The sequence below is a fragment of the Canis lupus genome, chromosome 25 (genome assembly GCF_048164855.1).
Source record: "Canis lupus baileyi chromosome 25, mCanLup2.hap1, whole genome shotgun sequence".
In the NCBI taxonomy this organism is placed as follows: Eukaryota; Metazoa; Chordata; class Mammalia; order Carnivora; family Canidae; genus Canis; species Canis lupus.
The window spans coordinates 4,262,779-4,278,115 of NC_132862.1; the positions used below are offsets into that span (position 1 = coordinate 4,262,779).

The window sequence follows — 15,337 nt, forward strand, 5'->3', positions numbered from 1 at the left end:
GAAATAGAAATTTCAGCAGGTTCAGAAAAACTTTGTAGGAAATATAGACAAGAACAAAAATTAAAATTAGGAAAGCCAAAACAACAAAATCAGAGGTTCAATCTACAAGGTACAGTATCAAATTAAGAGTTCAAGAAAAAAGAAAAAAATGAAGGATTTATCGAAGAGATAATACAGGAAAATTTTCTAGCATGTAAGGACGAGTTCCAGACTGAAAGGGTCTACCCAGTGCAATAAATTAAAAAAGAGCCATAGCAAAAGACACCTTCACGACACTTCACTGGATACACCAGGGATAAATAAAAGATCCCAAAGGCCTCCAGAGAGGGAAAAAAGAAGTCACAGGAGAATCAGAATGAAGATTTCTGGGATCCCTGGGTGGCGCAGCGGTTTAGCGCCTGCCTTTGGCCCAGGGCGCGATCCTGGAGACCCGGGATCGAATCCCACGTCGGGCTCCCGGTGCATGGAGCCTGCTTCTCCCTCTGCCTATATGTCTCTGCCTCTCTCTCTCTCTCTGTGACTATCATAAATAAATAAAAATTAAAAAAAAAAAAAAAAAAAAAAAAAAAGAATGAAGATTTCTGGAAAGGATCTCCAGAAGCCTGATCATTTCCTAAGCATGATACAAAAAAACCCCCACAAACCAAGAAGACTGATAAATATGAACCTACTAAAATGAGAACTTTTCACTCACAAATACTAAACACTGAAAACAAATCATAATTAGTAACATACATAACTGACAATGGATTAGTATCCAAAATAAAATTTAAAATTCTATGAATCTGTAAGATAAAATACAACCTAATAGGAAAAAAAAAGCCAAATATCTGACACTTTACAAAGAGAACTCAAATGGCCAATAAAACATGAAAAGGTAACTTAACCTCAACAGTAATTAAATTTTAAAAGATGCCCTATCACTCAGCAATTCCACTATGTACAGACCCTAAAAACAGTGTGTATGTGTGGTTAGAACATTCACAGCAGAATTGCTTGTAATGTCAGAGACAACAGTGTCCATCAACAGTAGAATAATGACATTTTAACAAAAGACTAAAATAGTGAAAAATGAACTAGTCATTTGTATCAACAGTGACAAATTTGACACAATATAGAATGAAAGAAGTAAGAGAAGAATACATACTCCATTTATGTTGTGTTAAAAAACAGGCACACTGAACAGTATGCTCTGTAGGTTAGGGGTTGACAAACCAAGGTCTGTTGGCCAAATCCAGCCTCTGACTTTTGTTGGTATGGTCTATGAGCTAAGAGTGGTTTTTAAGTTTTTAGCATACAGCTCACAAGCCTAAAGTAGTTACTATCCAGCCCTATTCTACAGAAGAAGTTTCCCATCTTGGAATACTAAAACTATAAAGAAAAGCAAGAAATGTATTACTGCAAAGTCAGGATGTTTATCTCTGATGAGGAGGAAGGGAAGGAATAGGAGGAACTGTAATAGGGGAGGGGAGCCATATGGTATTGCTAAGATGTTGGTGATATTCACTGTCCACAGTTGTGGGTTGGGATTACAAGGGGAAATACATCTTATTATTATTCTTTAAAAATATGTGTGTATGAATCACACTTCAGCAAATGGGAGAAGCCATCGATGGTAAGACACATCATTATTTTATGTATTACTAAGAAAAAACACTGCTACTTAAACTACAATAACTTTCAATTATAGGATAGTCTGATTTTCAAAGGTAGAAAACATGAAAAAATGTCTATCTTAAAGCTGATGAAATGAATGCAATATTGCACAATTTTTTTTTAAACAAGGAAAGACAAAGAAATACCTTCAAAATTCCATGGGAAAATGATTTCTAGTACAGAATTCTACAGAAATAAGCTACTGATGCAATGTGAAAACAGAAAAACATTTTTAAATTTATACTAAAAAACACTTATTCAGGAAGCTCAGGAAGACGTGACCCACCATAACACAGCAAGAAAAACAAGAGTAAGAAAAAGAGGATCCAACATGAGAGAGTAAGGAAAATTCTCAGGATGATGGTAGTCAAGTCCCAGCTACACAGTTGTGTAGTAGGCCACTGAGAGTATAAGAAAGGAGAAATAATGGTAATATACTATGAGGTCCAGTTATGAGGGGAGAAAAAGGTAATACCAAGGGGTGACTTATAAATGATGGTATATCCTAATATAACTGGCAATGCTTTTTACTTTCTTAGTGATACTAAAATAATGGGCATCTTGTAATGGATGGTATCCTAGATATGATGCAATACAGTATACAGGGAGGAAGAGAAAAGTATGTTGGCTTGAGAGAGCTAAATCCTTAGGTTCTAAATGGAAAGCTAATAGACAATTCCAAAAATTGGAAAGTCAAGAAATGAAGTATATTGGGATGTCTGGCTGGCTGTCAGTGGTGCACACAACTCTTGATCTTGGGGTTGTGAGTTCAAGGCCCACATTAAAAGCCCCATACTAAGAAGAGGAAAGAGAGAGAGAGAGAGAGAGAGAGAGAGAGAGAGAGAAGAAGAAGAAAAAGAAGAAGAAGAGGAGAAGAGAAGAGAAGAGAGAATGAGTGAGCAGTATAACCATGTTAATTAGAAACACAGGGGAAAAAAAAAAGAAACACAGGGGAAAACAATAGGAGAAAAAGTTACTAGAGTCTTTTTTTTTTAATTAATTCTTATTTATTTATGATAGTCACAGAGAGAGAGAGAGAGAGAGGCAGAGACACGGCAGAGGGAGAAGCAGGCTCCATGCACCGGGAGCCTGACGTGGGACTCGATCCCGGGTCTCCAGGATCGCGCCCTGGGCCAAAGGCAGGCGCCAAACCGCTGCGCCACCCAGGGATCCCAAGTTACCAGAGTCTAAGTGGTTGCAGGGACCTACTATTTTTCTCCATAAGCCTATGTATGTATATATAAAATAAAAACAGAAATTGAATTAAGAAAAAAGGGGAAGAAAGTGAGAAAAATTTGTGTATTGTAAAAAGCACTGGAAGAGGTCTACACTCAAAAATAATTTTGGATGGGATACCTATCCTAAAGGTCAATGTCCTAAACTTTTGACATCAACTCTCCATTATTTGAAAGCCTGAGTTTACCAAACTAACTTAGGATTCATTTATATCATTGACTAATTATAGACACCTAAGCACAAACAATACTTTCCACCAGCTTGCATTAATTGATTCTACCAAACTGAGCTGACTGATTCAAAGACATGCAAAAGAGAAGAAACATTTTATTGGCCTGTGTAGCTTTATCCTAGATCTTTTTATAATACTCAAAGTAGGCTGACAATCCCATGAATAAAAACTATGATAGAAACACATATTGCAGGGCAGCCCCGGTGGCTCAGCAGTCTGGCGCCGTCTTCAGCCCAGGGTGTGATCCTGGAGACCCGGGATTGAGTCCCATGTTGGGCTCTCTGCATGGAGCCTGCTTCTCCCTCTGTCTGTGTCTCTGCGTGCCCCCCCATCCACCCCCCGTGTCTCTCATGAATAAATAAATAAAATCTTAAAAAAAAATAAAAACATATTACGTGCAAATAAAACTTCAAATAATAACTCCAAAGGCCCATAAGGTAAAAGATTGATGCCTCAGTGTTTACCTTTTCTTTGTAGACACCTTTAACAACATCAGACATTCTACTCTCCAAAACAAGTTCACCTGGAGTTCTTGATGAACTTCCAGGTAAAGGAGGAAAATTTGAGGCTAGTAAGTCAAACTTTGGTGTTGGAGCCTTTGCTTCAGCTGATGAAGACTGGGGTCTCTAAAAGACACAAATCATAAAATAGGTCACATGCCAATCTCATTCTCCAATCCTGTACCACAGAAGCTGAAAGCTGCAAGGAAACAAACAAAACTCTATGCTAAGACACAGAACTGTTTTTCCACTACAATTCCTGGCTTCTTGTTTCAGTTGAGCTTTCATTTTTCGTTATCAATCCTACTTACCTTTAGTCAAGTCCCTCTCCTGTTCCTTTTGCAAACTTTGTCACTCTTAAGCCTGTTACCCAATCTCCACTATTTGCTTTCTAAATTTGTGATATTCCCCCTCCAGAACAAAAATAAAAACAAAAACCCCTATTGTGACCTCAATTTGCCATCAGCTTTTCTCCTTTCACATAGTCTGAAGAGAGCAATATCCTTCCTTGAAAAATTTCCTGATCTGCCCTTCCAAACCCACTGTCCTGTATACTCTGACAAGCCTCTCACTTGTACTTTCTCCCCTACTTCCTCATCACTACTAAAACTGCTTTGACAAGTCACCAATGCCTTCCACAATGCAAAATCTGACAGACTTTTTTCCCCCTAAATTCATATAGTGCCTGGCATGGGAGTTCATTCCTCCTTAGCTTCTGTGATACTGCTTTCTCTTGATTTTCAGATCTCACAAGCAGTTCCTTTTCTCTCTCTACCCATTCACTTTGACAGTTTTAGTTTCTATGTGGTTACTACTCTTTTCAATTCCATACTTTCCCTGTGTGATAGCTACTATTCATGACTTCAACTGTTACCTATATGCAAACAACCCTTACCAACAATCCTTGTTCACTTTTGGTGACTTTTTGGCTACACTCCACTGGAAATTTATCAAAACTCACTGAATTGCACACTTATAACATTGTTAGCCCAGACCTTTACCTTAAATCTAGACATCCGTTTGCCTTTTAGCCCTCTCTACTCACATTTTGCTTGGATACTTCAAATATCATAATAAATAACCTCATTCTTTTTTTTTTTTTTTAATAATCTCATTCTTCAGCTCAAAGCTACTATGTTCCCAAAGTTCCTTTTTTTTTTTTTTTTTTCCCAAAGTTCCCTTCTTGACCACTCTATTTAAATTACTGTGCAGAGTTCCCTGAATAATTTTATCCACTCTTAGGATTTCAATTACTTTGGGTAAGCTTGCAAATCCTAAATTTTATCTCTAGCTAAAATCTCCTTCCTGTACAAAGGCACCTTCACTCTGCCTTTCCTACTGGAAAGCATGCTTGTCTTCTTTTTCTTCACCCCAACCTTCAGTTCTCAATTCTTGATATATTTTCAACATATTAAACGGACTTCAAAACTAATCTCTCCTCTCCTCAATTGTTCAGGGCCACTTAAGGATTCATGTGGACTACTGTAATAGTATCCTAAGAAAGTTGTTGCCATATCATGGCTACTCATGGTACAGAAATTTATAAATGAGAAAACAATACTGTTTTAAAAAGTTCACAGTGAGTACACTTATATATGTATACAGTTCACTTACTTATACATGTAAAATAAGTATTATACTACAAATTTATGATTTGTCTGCAAATTCTAGGCAGGGTGTTCTTGAGACCTCTGTGTGTTCCTACATCATTCTGATTTCTCAACTCCTTTTGCTCTCAGTTAAGATATGGCAAACTGTGCTCGCTTCGGCAGCACATATATACTAAGATATAGCAAACGTTCCCCATGAACAAGCCACCAAAAAAACAAAAAACAAAAATGTGACTAATTTGAAGGTAAGCCAAAATTTAAACAAAAATATGTCTAGAACCGTAAAACAATTTTTTTAATCTATAAGCAGCGTTATAAAATTAGTGGATAAGTAGTAGGTAAAAAATTGCTCCCCGCAAGTAACAACAGTTTCCAACACCATCCAGAGAGCTTTATAAGTGAATGATAAACTTTATCAAGTTGGCAAAAAAAAAAAAAAACATATATTTATAGGGCTATCAATAAATGGGAACTTTTGTTCAATGTCTGTCAGAATGTAAATTGGCACAACCCCTCTAGAAAGCTGTAAGCCGGCAGCAACTTACTGAATTGTGACCCAGAAATCCTATTTCTAGGGATTCTCCTTCAGGTGTTATTGCACACACATCAGAAATGATGGTTATATGAAATTATCATAGCACTGTTTGTAAGATTGAAAGATCTTAGTAGTATAGTATATAAAGATCAGTAGTATATTCAAACTACTTAAATTTCCATTAATAAAGTAATAAACTTTCCATTGAATACTTTCATTTTTAAACCATGTGAATATATTAGGTATTCAAGTAATTCTTAAAAACCATGAGTAACCCAGATAAAATCCCTAATTATATATGGCTTTAAGAGTGGGGAAAAAAAAAAAAAGAGTGGGGCAGGTGGTAGCAGTGGATATTTTAGGGTCAAAGCACAGGTTCTATTTACTTTTGCCTGATATAATAATCAATAAAACAAAAACCTGGAAAGACCAACCACAAGCCAGTGCCATACTAAGTCACAAAAATCAAAAATAAACGAATAGATGTAATAAAGGTAAAAAAAAAAAATACTTACTGGGACTCTATCATCTTCCCGTCGTCTTCGACCTCTGAAAAGAGTTCTCCTTTTAACAACGACAAAAAAGGTGAGGATGATGGGAGGTACAACTCATAAGTTTCTTCAAATATATATATTCTGTCAAAGATGGGTGAATTTCTAGTTTAACTATATTTCCTGTATCTCCCTTATTATTAGGAGATGAATATATATTCTTCTGAAAGGATCCTAAACTAATCTACCAAAAACTTCATCTACTACCATCGCCACCAAGTTGGGTCCATTTTTATTAAGTAGTGCTCCTTGCACACCAGAAGTATATCAGGGTTCAGTTGTTTCATTCAGGCAGAGCAGGCAATAAAGTTTAATCCCATCCCCATTGTTAAAAAGTTGTAAGAAACTGAACTAGAATACAGATAATAGCATCTAATCTTTCTAAGCTATTCTTTCCTCAGTGAACCATAAAGAACTTCAGAGTAACTTTATAAACCTCTGACTCAGAGCTATATTCTATATGGGTAATATAAATTTCTTAATAGTTATCAAAACTATTAATCCATATTATGTGAGTGCTGTATTCATTTAGCATAACCATACACCAAGTTAAAACAAAAACTACTCACTAGATCACGTTTTTCAAATACTCACATTACAAAGAATTTTCATATACCTTATCCATATTTATTACCATATTTCCTTACCTGCCCCTACCATAGTCCCCATTCTGTTCCATCTGTAAAACAGGAGTTTCTTTTGGCAGGTAGCTTTGCTCCTGATGCCCTGTTACTGTAGGGTTATGCCGTTCAGTTGGAAAGTTCCTTGAACTAGATCTGTTTAATGGTCCATCCCCTAAGGACACAGAGCCCTCTGTCGAGTGTTCTGAACCACTCGATGACCTAAAATGAGGCTTCACACTACAAGAAATATAAGATCACAAATGAGAAGATAAATCAAGACAGAGAATCCTTCCTCTTAATGGTAAAACTATCTAACAGGACAAGTTAAAATTGCATTCTACTGTATTCTGATTTTCCACAAATTAAGTTAAACATAAAAGGGTCACATTATAAAAATATAAACTCTTTTATATCCCAAATATATTATTTTTAAAAGGCAAGGCATTTTTACATTTAAAAAAGTTGTTTGGAGAGATGTGGTGTAAGATCCCAAATTCTTCAGGATGAAGCTACTTCTACCTCAATGCTCAAGATACAATTAGGATTTTTAGCTAACTTAACACCGTTGCAGCCTTGACATATCTACATCAGCCAGGTTTTAAGCTATTAATGAGTTTATGCCATATTTCTCAATGGGGCAATATCACCGTGCCTAGTGGGAATAAAAAAGGTTCATTGGGCGGAGGAGGGGGAGAGTGTGGAAGGGACAAAAAATCCTAATCTTATCCTTTTATAAAGCACAGATACACATACATTACATAAATAATGTTAATCTCCAATACTCAACTTTCACAGGGAAAAACTGGGAGGGGAGTTTAAAGAGGCTCTTTAGGGGAGTCACAATGAAAACCAGAGAACAGTGCAATATATTAAAATCCCAGCTAAATTAGTTGTTCAAAGATCATATGTGGGGGAAAAGAAAAAGCTAGGAAAATATAATGTAACAAATAGCCTGGCATGGTTTCATGAATTAAGTATAGAATCTAGTAAAAACAAGCAAGAAACCCCGATAACTATGAACAAGGGTAGCTTTTATATTGGATGGTGGATATAAACACCCAATAACAATGTGTAAGCAGCTAAAGCTAGGGTACAGGAGAGGCTGTATTCAACCAACAGTGAAAACCTCTAAAGTAAGCCCAAGCAATGGAGGTTCTTGGCTCTATAGCAGATTTACAAGGAGGTATGAGATTTTTTTTTTTTTTAAAGATCTTCTTTATTTATGAGAGACACAGAGAGAGTGAGAGAGGCAGAGACACAGGTGGAGGGAGAAGTAGCTCCATGCAGGGAGACTGATGTGGGATTTGATCCTGGGACTCCAGGATCACGCCCCAGGCCAAAGACAGGTGCTAAACTGCTGAGCCACGCAGGGATCCCAGATTTTTTACTTATAATTTATATATTCTATTTTACAGTGTATTTTCATAGTTATAAATTTATATTAATAACACATTGACAATTCCTGGTTCTCTGAATTCAGATTTAAAACTTCAAAATAATTTTAAGCCCAACAATTAAACATTAATTCCAACAACATCTCTAGCCTATTCCAACATCTCCAACCCTATTCTTCACAGAAAATAAAAAATTAGGTTACTACCATTTAATTTAAATATAAAAACAAGGCTACAAAGTTGGTTTGACTTTCATTAAGATTATACTTTTCAAAGTAATCATTTGTCACAAAATAGATTTTTAATAATGATGAAAACTGTAGAATGTCAACACAAAGTTTTTTCAAAATATTTGTATTATCTGTATCTGAAAATGACTTCATGAGCTGTTTACATATCTGTTCAGAAACTATCATTCACCTAAATCTTCTCATTGCATTTCAATATACCTAACAACTAAGTCATTATGTTTAAATAGCCCTCAGATCTCATAATCTTACCCTTCACTGAGAGGGACTTACAATCTCAGTCTAGGCAAAAGAAAAAAAGAAAGATAAAAAATAAGTGATAAAAGAGAGAAAGGAAGTAGTAAAATGACAGGAAGATAAAGTATGAAAGGTAGAAAAATGCCCAGACTTCTGAAAGTTAGTCCTACTCTAAGTAGGTCTAGTGATCATCACTGGGCTATTAACAAGGTTCATATAAAACCACAAAAGGGCTTTCTTAAAGTTACTTTCTCCTTGACCAAGAACTTTAAATAAGTAAATAAATAAAAATAAAGGTCTGGAAGTGGTCACTTTTTAGAAGAAATAAGAATTAAGATTAGTTAAAAAGCTATCTTAGTTTCATCTGTAGTATTTACATTTTATAAGAAGAAAGTAGGGGATCCCTGGGTGGCTCAGTGGTTTAGCGCCTGCCTTTGGCCCAAGTCGCGATCCTGGAGTCCCAGGATCGAGTCCCACATCAGGCTCCCTGCATGGAGCCTGCTTCTCCCTCTGCCTGTGTCTCTGCCTCTTTCTCCCTTTATGTCTGTCATGAATAAATAAATAAAATCTTAAAAAAAAAAAAAAAAGAAGAAGAATAAAGTACTACTCATGTATAATTTTTGTAACTAAAAACTAACAATCTGTATTGGTCAAGTATACAAAAAAGGATGGTACATGAATGGTTTTGAATAACAAGCAAAATTATACTAAACTTGTACCTTTAAAAGCATAGGCACATCTCTTATAAGCAAGGATGACTGGACTATCATTCTTGGCTTTGTTATTGTAATTTCAACCTTTTCACCAAGAAAGCACAGCAAATAAAAACAAGTGACAATAAAGGAACACCAAGAACCCATTTAATACATTTTTTAGTCAAAAATCTACAAATTGCTAGTACTTTTAGTTATTAGTTAAAAATTGCTTTTAGGGGATCCCTGGGTGGTGCAGCGGTTTGGCACCTGCCTTTGGCCCAGGGCGCGATCCTGGAGACCCGGGATCGAATCCCACATCGGGCTCCCGGTGCATGGAGCCTGCTTCTCCCTCTGCCTATGTCTCTGCCTCTCTCTCTCTCTCTGTGTGACTATCATAAATAAAATAAAATAAAAAATTGCTTTTAGTCTATCTGATAAGAAAGATGTATACTCAACTGTCTAAAGCAAAAATCACTCTTAAAAAAAAAAAGGTGAAATCAACAGATACATATTTCTAAAAGCTATTTCTAATCAGAGTAATCTGTATTTTCTTTTTTTTTTTTTAATTTTTATTTATTTATGATAGTCACAGAGAGAGAGAGAGAGAGAGAGAGAGAGAGGCAGAGACACAGGCAGAGGGAGAAGCAGGCTCCATGCACCGGGAGCCCGATGTGGGATTCGATCCCGGGTCTCCAGGATCGCGACCTGGGCCAAAGGCAGGCGCCAAACCGCTGTGCCACCCAGGGATCCCTAATCTGTATTTTCTAACAAGGAAGTTGCAAGCTGTCATTTATTCTAATTAAATTATTTTTAACAGAAAGCTTTACCAGTTATGGTAGAAGAAAGGAAGGATCTAATCTCAAGTCTGCTGATAATACCTAGTCATGTAACTCTAAGCAAGACTTTTGTCCTCAAGAGCTTTCACTTTCTTCATCTATAAAAGGAGTTAAAACTACGCCATTAACAAAGGTCTTTCCAGATTTAAACACCATTCTATGTGCTCATTGGAAATTAACCTTTTTGAACAGGATGGGATTAAAGGACAATATATGAGGCTCCCTGTACTTCTATTCGTATGTCCCAGGAATACATGAATTTTGCAGTTGTTACTTTATTACCAAACTAAGAATCATCTACAAGAGCACAATAATCTATTTTTCATTTATTTTTAAAAATTCTTTTATCTATGAAGAATCTTTCATCTTGTCATATGACGAGATTACATTTGAAATTTCATAAAGCAGTAAGAATGGGCATATGTAGTAAAATTTTTATGACACTTAAAAACAATTTTCAAATGTTTTAACTAATTGTGACAATTAAAATGAATACAAAAAACTATGACTATCAGAGGATGGTACACATGAATGCCTCCAGAATCCACTGAGAATATTTAATACTACGAGTATTCTTTCTCCAGTGAAGCATGTTTCAAGTAAACCTTACAAAAAAGAATTAAGTTCCTAGAAGTAATTTCAGAAGAACACACCCCATCTAGTCTCCTTGCCAAAAAGAATCAACTGGGAGAATGAGATCTGGCAAGAGAAAATCACTGGAGAAATAATTTAAAAAGCCAAAATCCAAAACTCAGGAGGCCCACAAAATAAGCAAACAAAAAACAATAAATGTGAAACTATTAAATAAATCTAAGCAACTATATAAGCCCTTTGTTCTTAGGTCACTCATACTGTCAAAAGCCATAATATATACCAAGTTATTTTTTTTTTTAAGATTTTATTTATTCATTCATGAGAGACACAGAAAGAGAGAGGCAGAGACATAGGCAAAGGAAGAAGCTCCGTGCAGGGAGCCAGATGTGGAACTCAATCCTGGGACTCCAGGATCATGCCCTGAGCTGAAGGAAGGCAGACGCTTAACCGCTGAGCCCAGGCGTCCCCAAGTTATTATCAATTGTTTATATAAAAATAACACTTAGAGACTTATCTTTTATATGATAGCAAATAATTCCCTGAGTTCTCAATAATTTATTTAGAACACTTTTTTTTTAAGTGTTGGCTTTGAAGTCAGATTGTGTGGGTTCAAACTTTTGGTTCTCTCTGTTACTAGCTACATGCTCACAGACATGATATTTAACCTTTTATGTCTCAATTTCCTCATCTTAAATAGATATAATAACTATCTATCTTACAGGGTTATGAAAATTGTGATAAAATATGTAGTCTTTAACAAAGCTTTAGACATTAATGTTCCATAAACGTTAGTTTTGTCTGCTGAACACTACAGTTCGTGGAAATTTCAAAAGTCAATTCTCAAAAATCCCAAATAACTCATATTCCCAGCATACAATACTGAAATCAGCTAACACTTCTATCCTCAAAAAAACTCTCATTTTCCAAAATGTTACCTATTTAACATACTAAATGGTACTTAAATACCAGATTTTGTTACTATCATAAAACAATTTTCTATTTTATTAAAAAATCAGTATGAAAAAAAAATCAGTATGTATTATGTACAATCTCAGTTCTAAGTATTTTTTACACACATTACCTACTCTAAAGTCAAAGTGTGTTTATTAATTCTAAAGTAAATCATTTAAGTTTTTTTACTAAATCTGTAAATAAGCACTGCTATTAACACAGTAATATTTTAAGAACTACTGGGAATTGTGTACAACATAATCCACTATATTTTTGTTTTTTATTTTTATTTTATTTTTTTTTAAGATTTTATTTATTCATGAGAATACACAGAGAGGAGAGAGAGAGAGGCAGAGACACAGGCAGAGGGAGAAGCAGGCTCCATGCAGGGAGCCTGACATGGGACTCGATCCTCGGTCTCCAGGATTCCAGGATTACGCCCTGGGCTGAAGGCGGCGCTAAAACGCTGAGCCACCCGGGCTGCCCTATTTTTGTTTTTTAAAGATTTTATTCATTTATGAGAAAGAGAGAGAGAGAGAGAGAGAGGCGCAGAGACACAGGCAGAGGGAAGAGCAGGCTCCATGCAAGGAGCCCAATGTGGGACTCGATCCCAGGACTCCAGGATCACGCCCTGGGCCGAAGGCAGGCGCCAAACCGCTGAGCCATCCAGGGATCCCCATTTTTGTTTGTTTTTATGTAGGCTCCATACTGAGCATGGAGCTCAATACAGGGCTTGAACTCATGACCCTGAGACCAAGACCTGAGCTGAAAGCAAGAGTTGGACACTTAACTGACTGAATAATCCAGATGCCCTTATTCCCCTACGACTTTTACCTTACCGATTTTTTTGGAATGGTCGAGGCATATTCACAGCAGCAGCATTTGTTTTATAAGATCCTGGTGCATTAAAGCCATTCACAAAACTACCATTGGGAAAGGGAGCCTAAAAGAAAATGCAATGTTTAAAAGCAATTTTTAAAAAAGGGTAAAACCTAGTGTAAAGGTTTAATAAACTCCTGATGAACTAACCTAGGATCAAATTTTTAAGATTTTTTATTTTTAAGTAATCTCTACACCCAACATGAAGTTTGAATTCACAACCCTGAGATCAAGAGTCACATGCTCCACCAACTAAAGCCAACAAGGCTCCCCCTCAGTTTCTTTTACAATGCAAAAATAATCTTAAGCATTTTACTTACTCACTTTTGTAACAGTCACTTGTTCAAGTATCACTTGATTTACAGAAAAAGGAATCATTAAGTCATTACTTAATAAATGTACTTTATTTTTATTTATTTTAAATAAATTATTAAATATAATAAAGTATTTTATTGTACTTTATTTTAACATTTCTCTCTGAAAAAGTTTAAAGCATTTTAAAACTAATCAGGATTTATCCAATCTCTTATTTTAATTTATTCAGCAAAATCTAAAGAATAAAATAGGAACCAAATAGCTCAACTCTTAGTCACATGGGAATTAGATATCCTTGATATCCTTATCTCTACCTTAAAAACCAGAAAGAAATCAGTATCAACACAAAACACAATAATAAAAAGTGATTACTCTAGCTGATTTCTTAAAATTTCAGCTTGAATGAAAAATTTTATAATTCTCTAAGGATCTCACTTACCAGTGGTGTTTCAAAGTAAGGTGCAGGATTTGGTGACCAAGACTGAGGCACAATACTATAGACCGAGTATTGTTGGTGAGGATTATATACAGGCTGCATAAAAACTGGTGAGGCATACTGTGCTTGAGTTTGAATGGGCTGACTATACATGCTAGAATCCATTAATCGATAACCATTCTTAGCAAAAAATGTATTGATGGCTTTTATCCTTGCCTAGAAGCAAGAAGAACACATTATAATGAAGAACTCAGTGTATATTTTCACAAGTATATTTAATTTACATTTTAAACATATTTAACCAACCATATTATTTTTGCCTACTTATAGAGTCAGTGGAGCAAAAGGAAAGGATAGCTTTAAGCTATTTAAAAAACTTTTGCATGGCAAGTACAACAATGAACAACGTAAAACTACAAAAGTCAAGATAGTCAAAAGAACTGCAACTTATGACAAAGGGGCTAATATTCATAGTATACAAATTCTAAAAACAGAGATAAAAAATGTATTAGAGAAATGAACAGAGTTCACAGAGAAAAGGAAGGCAAATGACTCTTAAACATATGAAAAGATGCTAAATCTTGCTTGTAGGAGAAATGCAATTAAAATGGAATTAACAGGGATGCCTGGGTGGCTCAATGGTTGAGCGTCTGCCTTCAGCTCAGGGCATAATCCCAGCGTCCGGAATTGAGTTCCACATCAGGCTCCATGCGGGGAGTCTGCTTCTCCCTCTGCCTATGTCTCTGCCTCTCTATGTCTCTCATGAATAAATACAATCTTAAAAAAAGTGGAATTAACATTTCTTGCTTATAGGACTGGCAAAAATACAAAAATTTGACAACTACTCTGTTGATAAGGTTGTGGGAAAATAGGCACTCTAAATATACTGATGATGGAAAAAAAATATACTGATGATGGGAATATAAAATAGCATAATTCTTATAAACAAAAATTTAGCAATATCTTCCAAAACCATATATGTATTTACCATATCTCATTAATCTCACTTCTAAGAATTTTTTTCCAAATATACATTGAACTAAAAAGTTTAAAAAAATGCACACAGCTGTTCACTAATACTAATTGTAATAGGGAAGGGGAGGGAACTACTCCTCACACACATACACTAAATAACTGAACAGTCCATCAATGGTTGAATACACTATAGTACATCCACACAATTGAGTATCATGCAGATGTAAAAAGAACTGAGGAACTGCTCTAAATATTATTAGAGTGATTTGTAGAATACATTATTACTGTTTAAAAAAAAAAAAGTAAAGCAAGGAGGATCAAGAATATATATAGTAAGCTATTGGTTAGCTAAGTCAGATAGTGATATAAAGATATACTTGTATACACACATATGTATCTATGAATATGTACTTAATACACTGTTTGAGGCATTACTTTTAAACCATAAACACATTGAAAATAAAATTTTAAAAATCAACTGTAAAAGTTAAAAGCAAAATTAACCTAAATGTGCATCCAATTAATAATAGAGAAATCCTAAGTGATTTTGAGCCATAATAAAATCAACTGTTATAAATGTTCCTTAGGAATAAACCACAAGGCAAAGTAAAGTAAAAAAAAAAAAAAAAACTTAATTTGTTTCCAGAATTATAATCCTACTGATATTGCTATTCTGATATTTTTGTGTGTGATTATGGGATACAGCAAATCAGTAATTATACTGGGGTCACAGAAATCTGAGATTTTCACATGGGATAAAGGAGATACAGATATGAGGCTGAAGTAGTAAAAATCATGTAAAGCCTGAATTTAAATCAGAAGTATCAGCATAAA

General features: G+C 35.3%; 1 protein-coding gene across 11 annotated transcripts in view; it reads right to left on the reverse strand.

The window, feature by feature from the left end:
• Positions 1-15,337, reverse strand: part of LARP4 (La ribonucleoprotein 4) — a 220,007-nt gene that overhangs the window by 5,483 nt on the left and 199,187 nt on the right. For all 11 annotated transcript variants that reach the window (XM_072797960.1, XM_072797959.1, XM_072797961.1 and 8 more), the window contains 5 exons: positions 13,532-13,744; positions 12,738-12,841; positions 6,968-7,180; positions 6,285-6,333; positions 3,589-3,750 (listed from right to left, as the gene is read on the reverse strand). In XM_072797960.1, coding sequence (XP_072654061.1) covers positions 3,589-3,750; positions 6,285-6,333; positions 6,968-7,180; positions 12,738-12,841; positions 13,532-13,744 — 741 coding nt within the window. The remainder of the gene's footprint in view (positions 1-3,588; positions 3,751-6,284; positions 6,334-6,967; positions 7,181-12,737; positions 12,842-13,531; positions 13,745-15,337) is intronic.